The sequence below is a fragment of the Aotus nancymaae genome, unplaced genomic scaffold, assembly GCF_030222135.1.
Source record: "Aotus nancymaae isolate 86718 unplaced genomic scaffold, 86718_ANA_hifiasm-v0.15.2.pri h1tg000077l, whole genome shotgun sequence".
In the NCBI taxonomy this organism is placed as follows: domain Eukaryota; kingdom Metazoa; phylum Chordata; class Mammalia; order Primates; family Aotidae; genus Aotus; species Aotus nancymaae.
In genome coordinates, this window is record NW_026988492.1 from 16,770,019 (window position 1) to 16,786,567 (window position 16,549).

Here is a 16,549-nt window from a genome sequence, read left to right on the forward strand (position 1 = left end):
GACTAAAAGTTAGAAGGGGTCAAAGGATAAAAATTTTAGTTAGGAGGAATTAAGTTCAAGAGATCTATTATGCAACATAGTGACTATAGTTAATAGCAATGTATTGTATATGTGAACACTGCTAAGAGAATAGTGGTCTTACCATAAGTATATAAGATAATACGTAGGTTCATTAGCTTGATTTAGCAATTTCACAATGTGTACATGTTTCAAAACATCATGTTGTACACCATAAATATATGCAATTTTAATAACCAGTAAAAAATAATTTTCAAAAAAGTGCTAATGAACTTAAAGAAAAATAAACAATTTTTATTAAAGCATGACAAGAGATAGACCTAATTACTGAATCTGATTAATGATTCAAACCTTTTAGATGAGATAGACACTATGCTGCTATGTCAAGATATTGGGCATTTTAAACCCATGACAGGCTGGGTGAGGCGGCTCATGCCTGTAATCTCATCACTTTGGGAGGCCAAGGTAGGTAAATCACCTGAGGTCAAGAGTTTGAGACCAGCCTGGCCAACATGGTGAAACCCTGTCTCTATCTAAAAATATAAAAATTAGCCGGGCATGGTGGTGGGCGCCTGTAGTCTCAGCAACTCGGGAGGCTGAGGCAGGAGAATCGCTTGAACCTGGGACGGGGAAGGTGCAGTGAGCCAAGATCGCACTACTGCACTGCAGCCTGGGTGACAGAGAGACTCTGCCTCAAAAACAAAAACAAACAAAAAAACCTCATGACAGAAACATTTCCCATGTCAGTTCTTCTGACCTTCTTGACAGCCTTTAGAGCCTCCTGTTTACTTGAGGACAGATCTCTGGCCTCCTTTCCATTTCTCAGATGCCTTTCTTATCTCAGATGCTTGGGGACTGACACCTGACGTCTTCTCTGCTCCTCTTAGCTTCACCGGCCTCCTGTCTGTGTGGGGACAGCTCACTGACCTCCTGCCCTTTATACTTTAGCCCTCTTGACTAGTATCTTTCACTCGAGTTGCCTGATTTACTTGTTCCCTAACCAGCCACGCAGATAGTGCAGACAGCAGTGCGGAAGCAGCAAACTTAATTAACTTTGCCTACTAGTTTAAAAGCAGAAGGGCAGCGTTAACAGACTAGAAGAGAGACTCCTCCAGGCAGTGAGGGAATATGATAGCTGAGTTAGGACCACAGCGAGTCTGAAGAATGAAGGAGAAGAAAGAAACCTTAACTTGACACTAGAGGGAAGGAGGTAAAGGCAGGCTTGAGAATGGCAAGTTCCAAAAAGAAAACAGGACCCATCTGCCCCGTTTATCCTCCAGAGAATCTCTGCCTTAATGTTCCTATTTATTTTTCGCTGACAGTAGTTTCCCACTGGTACCTATTCAGCACTCCTTAATTAACTCAACAAATATTACTGAATGCATTCTGTACACCTGGTGCTGTGCAATTTTTTTTATTGCATTTTAGGTTTTGGGGTACATGTGAAAAACATGCAAGATTGTTGCATAGGTGCATACGTGGCAGTGTGATTTGCTGCCTTCCTCCCCTTCACCTATATGTGGCATTTCTCCCCATGCTATCTCTCCCTAACTCCCCACCCCCCGCTGTCCCCCCGACTCCCCCCCAACAAATTTCTAAATTTAAAGAAATGGATAAGGTAAGCCAGGCACAGTGGCTCACACCTGTAACCCAGCACTTTGGGAGGCTGAGCCAGGCAGATCACTTGAGGTCAGGAGTTTGAGACCAGCCTGACCAACATGATGAAACCCTGTCTCTACTAAAAATATAAAAATTAGCTAGGTGTGGTGGTATGCACCCATAGTCCCAGCTACTGGGGAGGCTGAGGCAGGACAATCACTTGAACCCAGGAGGTGGAGGTTGCAAGGAGCCCAGATCACATCACTGCACTCCAGCCTGAGTGACAGAGCAAGACTCTGTCTAAAAAAAAAAAAAAGAAAAAGAAAAAGAAAAAGAACAAGGCAATCCCAGCTGTCAAGGGTACTGGCTGTTTGGAAGTGGGGGACACCTGACGTCGAATCACACACAGATGCTAATTGTGTACCTCGTCTGTGCCCGACAGTGTGCTGGGATATGGCTGTTGATAATACAAACATGCTTCTCACCTGATGGAGCCTATAGTTGGGAGGGAAGCTAAACAAATATTTAATTATGTAAGTGTTAATTGTTTTGAAGCTAGAACCTGATATGCTTTGCCCTATACCTGGGGACTTAGTCTGACATAGGGAGTGGAAGAAGGCTCCCCTTAAGGAGTGATATAGATGGTGAGTGCTGACATGTAAAAGAGTGAGCCAGACAACTTTTAGTACAGATTGGCCAATGCCACAATACAGATATGAACAAAGTGCAGTAGAGGGAGGGTGGTGGGCCGGGCATGGTGGCTCATGCCTGTAATCCCAGCACTTTGGGAGGCCGAGGCAGGTGGATTACTTGAGATCAGGAGTTCGAGGCCAGCTTGGCCAACACGGTGAAACCCTGTCTCTACTAAAAATATAAAAATTAGCCAGGTGCGTAATCCCAGCTACTAGGGAGGCTGAGGCACGAGAATCTCTTGACCTGGGAGGTGGAGGTTGCAATGAGCCAAGATCGAGCCACTGCATGCCAGTCTGGGTGAAGAGCAAGACTGTCTCAAAAAAAAAAAAAAAAAAAAAGAGTGGTGAGCAAATAACTGCTCAGGGCGAGACAAGAGGGTTGGGGACAGTTTTCTAGAGGGTGAGATGTTTTAGTTGAATCTTGAAAGATGAGAACTGATTTGTTATAGAATAAGAGAGTAACATTCTAATGAGAGGGAACAGCATGTGTAATTGCACAAGTTCGGAGCACATTCTGGAAATAACATAATCTAGTGTCACCAGACAGAGAAGTAGGTAGGAGGGTTGAGTAATTGTCGATGAAGTTAGAGAGATTTCCAAGCAAGGATTATAAAGAGCTTTGAATATGGTGCTCAGGTATTAGGGATCATCCTTTTATTCTGTTAAGTAGTGTGGGACCCATGAAACTTTTAAATCACAGCACTTAGCTGATTCCAATTTGTTTTTTATTGATTTGCTTCTTTGACTTATTTTTTAAAAGAAAACTTGCATTCATGAGAAGAATAAAGAGAGGAAAGACCATTTAGGAGACAGTTACAGTAGTCCAAATGAGAGATGATAAAACTCTAAATTAAAATAGTGGTAAAAGGGGCAAACATGAGTGAGCAATTCAAGCGTCGGTCTTAGAGTAAGTAGAACAGGTGTGATTCAATGATTAATAGAATTAGGAAGGTCAGATTGTTCTCATTTAGGTTTCATCAGGGTAACTTTGTGCTCAGGTGATAGCGTTATTGCCTGAAGTGAAGGACGAGGAAAGAAAAACCAGTCGATAGTCAACTATTCCTATGCACAGGACATATTTAAGTTCCACGTTCATAATTAATAACGTTAATGGTGACTGCATTAAGTTTTCTGTATTGCATTTGTCTAACCCTGGCATTCCATTCTAAATAAAAGGCAATACATAAGTAAAGAAAGTACCTTCATTGAAAAAGAAGTTCAAGGTTGAACGACACTGTGGATTTCTCTGTAATTCTGCAGATCCAGAATGAGGAGAGTGTGGTGCTTTTTCTGGTCGCGTGGACGGTGACAGAGATCACTCGCTATTCCTTCTACACATTCAGCCTTCTTGATCACTTGCCATACTTCATTAAATGGGCCAGGTGGCGATGTCTTGCAGTTTAGTTTCTCACTGTTCTGTGCATGCTGATTTTGTGTGCGGCGCTAACACCAGAGAATTAAAATTTGTGTTTCAGCCCGACGATGCCAGAATGCTGTTGCTTTAGATATTAGCTGGTATAACTAATAACTATACAAGTTACGATTTGTATTCTAAAAGCTTAATGATCAGAGAGGAATCATATTAATGTATATTTTGAGTGAAATCAATGCAAGACAAATTATTGTCGTATCCTTAATGTCAGAATTGGTCATTCATTTTTTTGTGAATGCACAATATACATTTTTGGAATTAGCTTAAATACGCAGTGCCAAAAATACTGTTTTTTGTCTGTGATGTAAATTATTTTAATAGTCAGTCTAGCAGCCAGTGTATGTCATTTATACAATACAACTGGCTTTTTTCTTTAAGTTGCAGAGATATTTTTAAAAGTCACACTTACTTAAAATTGTATTATTTGGAATGTGGACAAAGTTTGTATTTGAAGGGCTTCAAATATAAATTTTTTAAAGCAACAGTTTTTAAAGCAAAAGATATCTGTTCCTTTTGAAGTTGGAATTCTTTGAGCAAGTGATATTTTAGAAAGTTATTATAAAAGCAAAACTGCTCTGTGGAGAACAAATCACAAATCAGTACAGGTTTGTTCATTCTATTCTTTATATTGTACTTATAGTAGCAGTAACAATGACAAATGGTATGTGCCTACTGCATGCCTGAGATGCAGGTATAAACAAAACAAATTCTCTGTCTTAGGATGAAGACAAACAAACGAATATATATGTGATATGTCAGGTGGTGATTAATGCTGGGATTATAGGTGTGAGCCACCATGCCTGGTCAATTGCTCCTTTTTAATCTCATGTATTACACGTTTGAATCTAATAAATGAGAATATATAAACCTAAAAGAAGGAAAACTACTTTTAAATACTTTTACTCTCTTTACCCAAGGATAATCACTGTGAATTGTGTTTTATGTATTTTTTTTGAGACAGGGTCTCATTCTGTCACCCTGGCTGGAGTGCAGTGGCACTATCTTGACTCACTTCAATATCCACTGCCTGGGCTCAAGCAATTCTCCTGCCTCAGCCTCCCAAGCAGCTGGGAGTACAGGCACAGGCCACCACACTCAGCTAATTTTTGTATTTTTTGTAGAGATGGGGTTTCACCATGCTGCCCAGGCTGGTCTCGAACTCCTGAGCTCAAGTGATTCACCCAACTCAGTCTCCCTAAATACTAGGATTACAGGTGTGAGCCACCGCACCTGGCTGTGTTACTTATTAGTTTAGACTTTTTAATGTTCTCTAGTTCTTTTTTAGGCACTTGTGGCATACCACTTTGCATATGATGAAATACTTTAAAATTGTAATTTGAGCTTAAGTATCCTTTCTGTCATAAGAAGGTTGCACTACCATTTATATGGATTTGTTTGGTTTTAATCTTACTGTACCTGAAAACGTATTTACCTTTAGTGACTGGGCTTTTTAAAAGGTTGGAAGTTTTGAATGTAGCTGGACTCTAATCCTAGAACACATGAATATCATTTTGCGTGACAATGTTCTGGACCTCTGGCACCTTTCAAAATACTAACTCATGATAAAGTCTCTTTTCATGTGCTGAATTTACAAAATTTATCTGAAGAAGATAGTGGAATGTACACTGCACATTTTCCTGAGGTCAAGCACGTTACTCTTGATGGCTTTGTGTGTCTGCATTTTGCAATGCATTTGCATGTCTTGAGTGTCTGGAAAAGTTAAAAACTCTTCCATCGTATGTTGAAGTTTCCTTTTTAGAAACTGCTTATCCATTGCCGGCCCGGTGTGGTGGCTCATGCCTGTAATTCCAACACTTTGGGCAGCTGAGGCGGGCGGATCACTTTGGGTCAGGAATTTGAGACCAGCCTGGCCAACGTGGTGAAACCCCATCTCTACTAAAAAATACAAAAATTAGTCGCATGTGCCTGTAATCTCAGCTACTTGGGAGGCTGAGGCAGCAGAACTGCTTGAACCAGGAGGCAGAGGTTGCAGTGAGCTGAGATCATGCCACTGCACTCCAGCCTGGGCTACAGAGTGAGACTCTGTCTCAAAAAAACAAAGCGTTTTTCCATTGCCTTAATGTTAAACAAGTTATACAATGTTTTGGCTTTGAAATCATGTTTTGCATAATATATCATCAGTGGATACTAATCATAATTGTTTCATGTCAAAAAGGTCTCAAAAAATCCCAGCCATCTAAATATATTTCCCAATCCCATTAAGTAACGTAAAATAATATTTGTATTTATGTTCAGATGTTGAAGCTGTTGTTCTCAAATAAAACTTCACTTTAGAAGTGGTGTCTTTCTTATAAGTAGTTTGGCCTATTGCTACAGTTTGAATATACTTTGATTCTATTTATGTGTTACAAGTGTTCTTGGAAAAGTCCTCAGAATAGGTAATTGTATAGTAAGTTATGTTTTTCATATTGATTTCCATTTTGATTTAGAAAATGCACTCCCTTCAAAACAATTTTAGACAGTAATTGGGAACCTTCAAAGACGCATTGTATCTTTTTTTTTTAATGTGTTCTATCCATAGTTAAATCTCCCACACTGCCTTCAGAACTTAGTTAGTGACATGCAATGTTTTTGAAGTGCAAGTATAGTCATATAAATTATATAATTTGTTCCCATTTCATTAGAAATTTTCACTGCCTTTAAGACTTTCAACTAGCTTATTGTAGGAGTGATAATTTTTTCTTCTGTTAAAGAACAATTCTGCCAAAAAAATCATTTGAAAGCCACATAAAGTAAAAATTACAACTTAATCAGTTTGGATATTTTATTGAGACAGGTATGTAAAATGTCCAGTTATGTGATTTAAAAAATTGAGGTATAGGAAAGGATTGATTTAAATGATACACAAAAAAACTACACCAGACTAGTAAGAAAGCAGGGAGTTTCTTCAAGGCCAGGAAGGGATAAACAGATACAGTGAAGGAATCATTCTTCTTTCTTGAACAGCTCATCTGTTTTGGCAAATAATTCTGCCCTCCTCCCCATCTTTTATCTTCGCATATCCCTGACATACAGGAATAAGGTGCTTTTAATTTGTCTCCAATCTTCTTCAATACTGACAACTTTGACTTTTCTTCATTGGTATTTCTTAATGCCAACAAACTGATTAAATAAAATACAGATTAATTTGATTTCTTTTTCCATCAAAATGTTGACCTTTGGTTTTAAATTAAAAACATTTTTCTTTTTTAAATTAAATTTAATTTTTTTGAGACAGGGTCTCGTGGTATCACCCAGACTGGAGTACAGAGGTGTGGTCTTGGCTCACTGCCCCCTTGACCTCCTGGGCTCAAGCAATCCTCCTGCCTCAGCCTCCCGAGTAGCTGGGGCTACAGGCAAGCAGCACTGTGCTTGGCTAATTTTTTTTTTTTTTTTTTTTTTTGGTAGAGACCGAGTCTCACTATGTTGTCCAGGCTGGTCTTGCACTCTGGCCTTTTGACCTTAATTTTCTGTGGTAACTGTTACATTGTGAACAACTTGGAGAAAAATGATTTTCTTTTTTTGAGATGGAGTCTTCCTCTGTTACCCAGATTGGAGTGCAATGGTGGAATCTCAGCTCACTGCAACCTCCAACCTCTGGGTTCAAGCGATTCTCCTGCCTCAGCCTCCTGAGTGGTTGGGATTACAGGCACCTGCGACCGCATCCGGCTAATTTTTGTATTTTTATGAGAGATGGGGTTTCACCATCTTGGCTAGGCTGGTCTTGAACTTCTGACCTCGTGATCCAGCCTCCTCGGCCTTCCAAAGTGCTGGGATTACAGGCATGAACCACCGCACCCGGCCATGATTTTCTTTAATGAAGAAATGTTGTCATCTTGGATCCTTTAGGCCCCTCTTACTGGAGACCAGCCAGTAGGACACAGAGTGTTTCCTAATTAAAAGTATACATGATGCCTGGCTTCCTGTGTGTTGCAGACCTTGCCACAGACCGAATGAACACATGGTGACTTTGGATTTAGAGCTGAACTTTCTGAGCTCTATTTTAAACAAGCTAACTACTCCTTTAATGTGGGAATTCAAGAAGTAACTTGTCAACTTGTTTTGTTACGGGAGCAGTTTTAAACAATATAATATACTTATTAGTAGCTACTCATGCTCTAGGTGATATTATCAGTTTTCTGCAATAATTGCTTCTCATTAGTAACCACAAAGACTTTTCCAAATGCCTCTTAAAAATAACTACCTTGGTAATTTCAAGGTTTAGATATAAAATTTAGGATAATCACTGGTCTTTTTAAATGCAGCATTTGATCAGTAAATTATTAGCTGCCAGGGACAAAAGCAGTCATTTGTGATTCTATGAACCAAAGAAGTTACCATTACACTACACTTTTTTAAACTACAGAGGCCAGGTGCTGTGGCTTACGTCTGTAATCCCAGCACTTTGGGAGGCCGAGGCAGGCGGATCACCTGAAGTCAGGAGTTCGAGATTAGCCTGGCCAACATGGTCAAACTCCATCTCTACTAAAAATACAAAAATGAGTTGGGCATGGTGGTGCATGCCTGTAATCCCAGCTACTTGGGAGACTGAGGCAGGAGAACTGCTTGAAACCAGAAAGTAGAGGTTGCAGTGAACCAAGATTGCGCCACTGCACTCCAGCCTTGGTGACAAGAGCGAACTCTGTCGCAAAACAAAAACAAATAAAACTACATATACATTTTGTAATGTATAAAATTATTTTGGTACTCTAAAATTAGTTGATACTGTTTTATTACAAAGACCTTGCCTTTTAAAGAGGAAACTGTTATTAGGAAAGAAAGTTGATAATTAATAAGCAAATGATTAAAGTAGAAATATTAACTTTATGTGAGGTTATTGTAAAGAAAAGAAAATTTTGAAGTTTAAATTTAGTAGTAGCAATAGATCTGCAATGTAAAGTCTAATAACTATTGTAGAAAAATAATTCTCTGAAGTTTTTCTTTCTCCAGATACAATTTTTTTATCATCTTATATCCTGTCGGAGTTGCTGGTGAACTTCTTACAATATATGCTGCCTTGCCATATGTGAAGAAAACGGGAATGTTTTCAATAAGACTTCCTAACAAATACAATGTCTCTTTTGACTACTATTATTTTCTTCTTATAACTATGGTCTCATATATACCGTGTAAGTATATACTTGTTAATACTTTGATTTGACATAGAATGTGGAAATTTTTGGAAGGAGAGCATAATAAGCAAGGGGAAATAATTAGAAATAATTGCTTACAAATACATTGAAACTTCAGTTTAATCCCATATTTACTGATAATTTTGGAAAATGGAAGGGAGAGTGAGGCAGAAGACATTTCACTAGCTATGAGAATAAAGGCAAGTAGGCCAGGTGCAGTGGCTCACACCCGTAATTCTGGCACTTTAGGGGGCTGAGATGGGCAGATCACTTGAGGTCAGGAGTTCGAGACCAGCCTGACCAACTTGGTGAAACACCGTCTCTACTAAAAATACAAAAATTAGCCAGGCGTGGTGGCACAAGCCTGTAATCCCAGCTATTCAGGAGGCTGAAGTAGGAGAATCACTTGAAGCTGGGAGGCGGAGGTTGTAGTGAGCTAAGATCATGCCACTGAACTCCAGCCTGGGCAACAGAGCGAGACTCCGTCTCAAAAAATAAATAAATAAATAAATAAATAAATAAGGCAAGTAAATTAATGCATGGATGACTGCTGTCTCAAAATCATTTAAACATCAGCTTAGTGTGATTTTTTAAAAGAAAGATACAAATAAATCATATTTAAAGCATTAGTGCACTTCTTACAAGCATTTAGAATTGTATGTCTGAGTATAAACAATCTATCCAAGAAAATTTCAGATCATTTCTATCTATTCATTAAGCAAATACTTGGAAAAATCATCTAGGAGTAGGTTTGAGTCTTATTTGTGTTGCTCTGTGTACTTGAAAACAATAAAGCCACTTTTTTTTTTTTTTTTTTAAAGCCACTTTTCTTAAAGGATTTTGAATAACTCAGCCTCTTCACTAAATTTCTCATCACCTTTCAGTAGTTATGATGAATTGGTGAGGCTTTACTCCATTTAAGTGCTAATAGTGAGGCCAGGCTTAGTGGCTCACTCCTGTAATCCCAGCACTTTGGGAGGCTAAGGCAGGTGGATCACCTGAGGTCAGGAGTTTGAGACCAGCCTGACCAACATGGCAAAACTCCATCTCTACTAAAAATACAAAAACTAGCTGGGCATGGTAGTGGGTGCTGGTAATCCCAGTTACTCAGGAGGCTGAAGCAGAAGAATCACTTGAACCCAAGAGTCAGAGGTTGCAGTGAGCTGAGATAGCACCATTACATTCCAACCTGGGCCATAAGAGTGAAACTCTGTCAAAAAAAAAAAAAAAAAGGCTAACAGTGATATATTTTTAGGTCAAATATTGATAGCTCTAAAATCTGCACTGATGTGACATAAACTGTTTCATCTAAAGAAGGGGATGAACATAAAACTTGGCTAGCCTCTTGAGGTATCCAACTTTTGTCTTTTTGAGACCGAGTCTTGTTCTTTTGCCCAGGCTGGAGGGCAGTGGTGTGATCCCGGCTTACTGCAATCTCCGCCTCCTGGGTTCATGGGATTACAGGCACCTGCCACAATGCCCACCGAATTCTTGTATTTTTAGTAGAGATGAGGTTTCACCATATTGGCCAGGCTGGTCTCAAACTCCTGACCTCAAGGGATGTGCCCACCTTGGCCTCCCAAAGTGCTGGGATTACAGGTGTGAGCCACCGCCCCCGGCCAATGCCTTTAACTTGCATCTTTCCCAAAGTCAGAATTAACTTAGTGGTGAAAGATGTGTTTTCCCCTCATCTTCTACCATTTCAACCTGATTCTGTATCTGATTTTCTACCCGGGCCAGTTCAAGAGAGCTAAGGAGGGGAAGCCTACTCTATTGGTTCACATCCCTCACTTTTCCCAGTGGCTAATGGTAGCATGCCTTGAGCAGAACCAGAGTTTGCTTAGGTGTCTGACAGTTACAGATTCAAGCAGTGGGTTATTCTCTTCCTCATAGCCTTTGAGGCATCTCCATGGAAACAGAGGACCTGAAGCACCTTTTACAGGTGTCCTGGGAGATGTAGACCCTGGCCTGTACAAGTAGCAGCTTCCCAGTTCACCATGCTGCCAGCTGCTGAGTCCCACTGGCCAGAACATCACTTGGCCTGGGACATGTTTTTCACTGCATTCTTTTTTTTTTAATTCCCTCCTCCCCCTGCATTCTTGATGTTAGTAGTAGATCAATTAATTTTTCTTCGCTTATTAAATCCTTTGCTAATTAAAAGTACTTTTTGAGTACTTAGTACTCAAAAGTAGCAGTATAATTTCTCATTTACATTAAGATGAAAGAGGTTAAGTGAGTTGCTTAAAAATCACTGGCTGGCGGCCAGGCATGGTGGCTCACACCTGTAATCCCAGCACTTTGGGAAGCCAAGGTGGGTGGATCACTTGAGGTCAGGAGTTCGAGACCCGCCTGGCCAACATGGTGAAACCCTGTCTCCACTACAAATACAAAAATTAGCCAGATGTGGTAGTGGGCACCTGTAGTCCCAGCTACTTGGGAGGCTGATGCAGGAGAATAACTTAAACTGGGGAAGCAGAGGTTGCAGTGAGCCGAGAGTGTGCCACTGCACTCCAGCCTCAGTGACAAGCGTGAGACTCCATCTCAAAAAAAAAAAAAAAAATCACTAGCTGGTGAATATGGTGAATAAAGCCAGGGTTTGAACTCAAGCCCATACCTTCTGTTCAGCTACTCAGACTTTTATGAAAGTATTTAAAATAATTGGTCAGTGAGTTTAAGTAATTATGACCTGAATAAATTTAGGCCCCTAGGTATATATAATATAATGGTTACCTTTCTGAAGTTAGGAAGTACTTAAATAAAAAGAAATAAAACCTATTGTGCATTTTGGCTCTGTTTGAGCTAGGTTCTACAAAGGAATTTTTACCCAAAGTTGCCTAAGCAGGATATTCAAAGCTTGTTTCGTGATAAGGTTCATCGGTTTGATTATTCTCATCATTACATTCAGAAATATTTTTACACTGGTATTGCTTATAGCTGATATTAATTTGTTTATCCACCAACATTTATACTGTAGTTTGAAACACTTGTTCAAATTGGTTCAAAATATTCTTCAAATTTGAGCAGATAACAATTTGTCCAACTGACCTAATAACATATATATTCATGTGTTTATTATGTAATAGACTAAATACCCTTATACCCAGCCAGGAAGAGCTTCTGCTTTAGGTCCCATTTAGAAGACCTTGTTGTAGCCCCTCACTGTCACTCCACACAGCACCCCACTACCTTGTTTTTTTTGAGATAGAGTCTTGCTCTGTCCCCCAGGCTGGATTGCAGTGGTTGATCTTGGCTCACTGCAACATCCACCTCCCAGGTTCAAGCAATTCTCCTGCCTCAGCCTCCTGAGTAGCTGGGACTACAGGTGCGTTTCACCATGCCCGGCTAATTTTTTGTATTTTTAGTAGAGGCGGGGTTTCACTGTGTTAGCCAGGGTGGTCTCAATCTCCTGACCTCATGATCTGCCCGCCTTGGCCTCCCAAAGTGCTGGGATTGCAGACATGAGCCACCGCACTCGGCCACCCCTGAGACCATGGAATTTGGTATCCAGATGGCAATGAGCATGCATCTGGGCCCTAACTAGGCTTCTTCCTTGATCCACTGTCCTGAGGGTTAACCATGTATCAGTATATGCACCCCTAAGTAAATAGGATAGCTGAGGGGGTAGTTATTTGTGAGCAGTATGGATGAAGCTTAGATGTATGCACCAGGGTCTCTACACACATGTGCAGGAGACCTCTTGCAGCACAGGATAGAGCCAAGAGAATGGAAAAGAGGAAGTTGGGTGGACCAGTTTTCCCTGTGCTGGAATGTTCTGACACAGCATTCCAGAGAGTTCAGAATTCTAAATTCAAACATGGTCTTCCATGTCATTATGAAGGTATTTTTTAAAAACGTATTTGTTTGTTAAAAAAACAAGCAAAAGTAGGCCAGGTGCAGTGGCTCATGCCTGTAATCCCAGCACTTTGGGAGGCCAAGGCAGGCAGATCACTTGAGGCCAGGAGTTCAAGACCCGCCTGACCAACATGGTGAAACTCCATCTCTACTAAAAATACAAAAATTAGCCGGGCGTGGTAGCATGTGCCTGTAATCCCAGCTACTCAGGAGGTTGAGGCAGGAGAATCTCTTGAAACCAGAAGCAGAGGTTGCAGTGAGCTGACATCATGCCACTGCACTCTAGCCTGGGCAATAGAGCAAGACTCTGTCTCAAAAAAAAAAAAAGCAAAAATAAAAACAAACCCCAACAGTTAAACAGCATTATAATATTCAGGCATGTGGTATGTAGCCTCCATTTGCACTCTTTTTTATTTGAGTCAGAGTTTCGCTCTTGTTGCCCAGACTGGAGTGCAATGGTGCGATCTTGGCTTACCGCAACCTCCACCTCCCAGGTTCAAGTGATTCTCCTACCTCAGCCTCCCGAGTAGCTGGGATTACAGGCATGCACCACCATGCCCAGCTGATTTTTTGTATTTTTAGTAGAGACAGGGTTTCTCCATGTTAGTCAGGCTGGACTTGAACTCCCAACCTCAGGTGATGCGCCCACCTTGGCCTCCCAAAGTGCTGGGATTACAGGCATGAGCCACTGTATCCTACCCATTTGCACGCTTACACTCCTGAGCTCTGTAAATATCCAGGGAACAGCAGTGGTCTGGAATGTATTTACTCTCTAACATTGCCATATTTAACAGGTTTCAAGTATAAATGATTTTAAAGCATTTTCTTTGTTTTCTTTTTCAATGAAGTGTTTCCACAACTCTATTTTCATATGTTACGTCAAAGAAGAAAGGTGCTTCATGGAGAGGTGATTGTAGAAAAGGATGATTAAATGATCCCTGCAAACAAGGTGCTTTTTCCAGAATAACCGGGATTACTTGAGTCCAAGTTTTAATAACAAGAATAAACAACTCTGTGAAATATCATGGATTGTATGGTTTCTTAAAATATAACTTGAGACGTGGTATTTGCCAATATTCGTGTTCCTCTTATGCCAGATCTATTTTTTACAAGAACTGTGCAAATATCAGTAACTCTTGGGTAGGTGTTGATTACTAAGAAAATAAATAGGTGTATTACCTGGGGGAAAAAAACTTTTACTAATTTTTTTTTAAACATGTTCAAAGCTTTTAAAATCAATATTTAGAAATTAGTTTAATGATTTACTATTATACCTGCCAGTGATATTTATGTGATATTTATAAATGAAAGTAAATGCAAATTTGTTAACAACTTGTTAATAATGTATTGATGTTTTTAAACCCACAATCTATTTTTTCAGGAAACAAGGCAGCATTATGATTAATAACAATTTTTGGAAGCGTGGATATAATTTGCTAAAATAAGACTTTTGATATAGATAAAATAGCAGCGTAAACACACACACATTCAAGTAGATGTCACAGTTGGAAAATATTCCTTGGAAATATTTCTAGGCAGTTGAAATTATTTATACTGCTAAAAAAATCTATTTTTATTTAAATTAGCGACTTAAAGACAAGCTTTTCAACTGTGAAGATTTTAAGAGGTTAGGAAGAGCTTTAAGTATTTGTCTCACTGTTAAAAAAGTAACAGGACATCTGATTACAATGTTGTATTCAGGCTGGGAGTGGTGGCTCACACCTGTAATCGCAGCACCTTGGAAGGCTGAGGCAGGAGGATCATTTGAGCTCAGGAGTTCAAGACCAGCAACACAGCAAGACCCCATCTCTTAAAAATACATATATACAAAAAAAAAATTAACCAGGCATGGTGACACATGACTGTAGTTCCAGCTACTTGGGGGGCTGAGGTGGGAAGATCACTTGAGCCCAGGAATTCCAGGTTATAGTGAGCTATGATGGTACAACTGCACTTAAGCCTGGGTGACAGAGCAAGACCCTGTCTCTGAAAAATAGTGATGATGATGATGATGAGGCTGTACTCAGAACTTTGGTTGAGAAAATCTTCTCTATACTGTGGAATTATCTTGTAACAATTATTAGGATAATCCACTTGTGGTACTTAGGTAACTAAACATTTTGGAGTATGATCTAAAAACAGACTTATCTCATTCTGAATTCCACTGAACAGCAAAATGTCTTGTAATAAAGTTCCTGTCCTTATATTTAATAAAAAAGATACAACAGAGATACTTTAATGCCTTAATTTGTAAGTAGGGCCTTTAAAAAAGTCCCGCTTTTATTCAGAAATGTTGATTTACTACCCAGTTTTTGAGAAAATACTAAATATGTGACTTTAAAAGAAAAGGAACTTTTTTTTTTGCCCAATAGATATCTAGTTTTAATTTTGGCTTTAAATGTTCTGTATTGTTTCCATTTAACAATCAACATGTAACATTACACTTTTAAAAATCACTTGGTTTTGTGGTGGTAACCTCCTTTACAGATATTTTTCACATAGAGATTTGTAGGGTAGAATACTGTTGCAAACGTTTACTTTATAACTTGGTTTTTCAAAGGTGCTATTTCTTTTATTACATTACATTGTAATGTTTCCTCTGCAGTTTAATGTTTCATTGAGCAATATGGATTAGGTTACTAGTTCTCAAGAGTCCTAATATTCATTCTGCTCTTACTCTACTTGATCAGTTTCGTCTTGGATTTTTATATGGAAGAAACTGTCAGGGAGTCTTTACCTTTGGTAACATAGTATAAGAAATTCAGATATTTATTTTATTAAATGCCTGTCTTGTGAAAAATATTTAAATCATATTTCAAAAATTTGCATTAATTCAACTGGTACTGCCTACACAGCTATAATATTCCTTTTCTTATGTTGTGGAATATCTTGAAGTAGGAATTGTGAATAACTTTAATAAAAATGAAAACCCATTAACCTATTTTGTGATCCTTTAATATATGCAAAGTACACTTAAACTTTAGATTTTGTTTATCTTCAATATTCAACCAATTCTAAATGGTTATAGTAGTTTGATTTTAAGAGGAAAAAATATTTGAAATTCCCTTACACTTTGGTAGACAAAAAAAAGTCAAACCCTGTAAAATATTTGGAGAGATTTATTCTGAGCCAAATATAAATGACCGTAGCCCATGACACAGCCCTCAGGAGGTCCTGAGAACATGTACCCAAGGTGGTTGGGGTGCAGGTTGGTTTTATACATTTTAGGGAGGCATGAGACATCAGTCAAATACATTTAAGAAATACATTGGTTTGGTCTAGAAAGGGAGGACAACTTTGGGGGTTGGGGGTTCCAGCTTATAGGTAGATGTTAGAAGTAAAAGTTAGAAGTTGCAAAGAAAACAAGCACTCAAAGAAGTTCTCAGCAAGGCAATTTTACTTACCCGTGAACCTGCTGGCCACAAGAACACCATGAACAAAGGAGAGGGGGACTTTTTATCCCTAATGCATGAGGCTTCGACCATGTGTCCAGTCTCCATTGGCTGGAGCTGGACCTCACAGTCTAAGCTAAACCCCAGTTGGCTAAGAGCTTAAAACTATCCTAAATTGGTAAAGACAATGGAGAGCAAAGGGAGGGAGGAAGTCGCTTGCTAAAGAGCTAGGAAAGCAATAACATGTCTAAATAAGGAAAGGAGTATATGCCATAAGCTAAGACATGCCTGGGCATGTCTAGGCACACCCTGGCAGGTTAGGGAACCAGTGGATTAGTCCTTTTAAAATTCAAAGAACAGGAAGACAGGGTATGCTTAATTTGAGGAAGAACTTGAGTTTATCTATCAGTAGATTTTTAAATGTTCTGATTG

At 39.4% G+C, this 16,549-nt stretch overlaps 1 protein-coding gene across 2 annotated transcripts in view; it reads left to right on the top strand.

Annotated features, from left to right (window-relative positions):
- Positions 1–15,662, top strand: part of HACD1 (3-hydroxyacyl-CoA dehydratase 1) — a 29,675-nt gene extending 14,013 nt beyond the window's left edge. Inside the window, exons 5-8 of one of the 2 annotated variants that reach the window (XM_064368396.1) lie at positions 3,570–3,691; positions 8,692–8,870; positions 13,574–13,674; positions 14,427–15,662. In XM_064368396.1, the coding sequence (XP_064224466.1) occupies positions 3,570–3,691; positions 8,692–8,870; positions 13,574–13,656 (384 nt within the window). In that variant the 3' untranslated portion in view covers positions 13,657–13,674; positions 14,427–15,662. Of the gene's footprint in view, positions 1–3,569; positions 3,692–8,691; positions 8,871–13,573 lie in introns of both variants that reach the window. The other variant, XM_064368395.1, reaches the window with a different exon arrangement.
- The last annotated feature ends 887 nt before the right edge of the window (positions 15,663–16,549 follow it).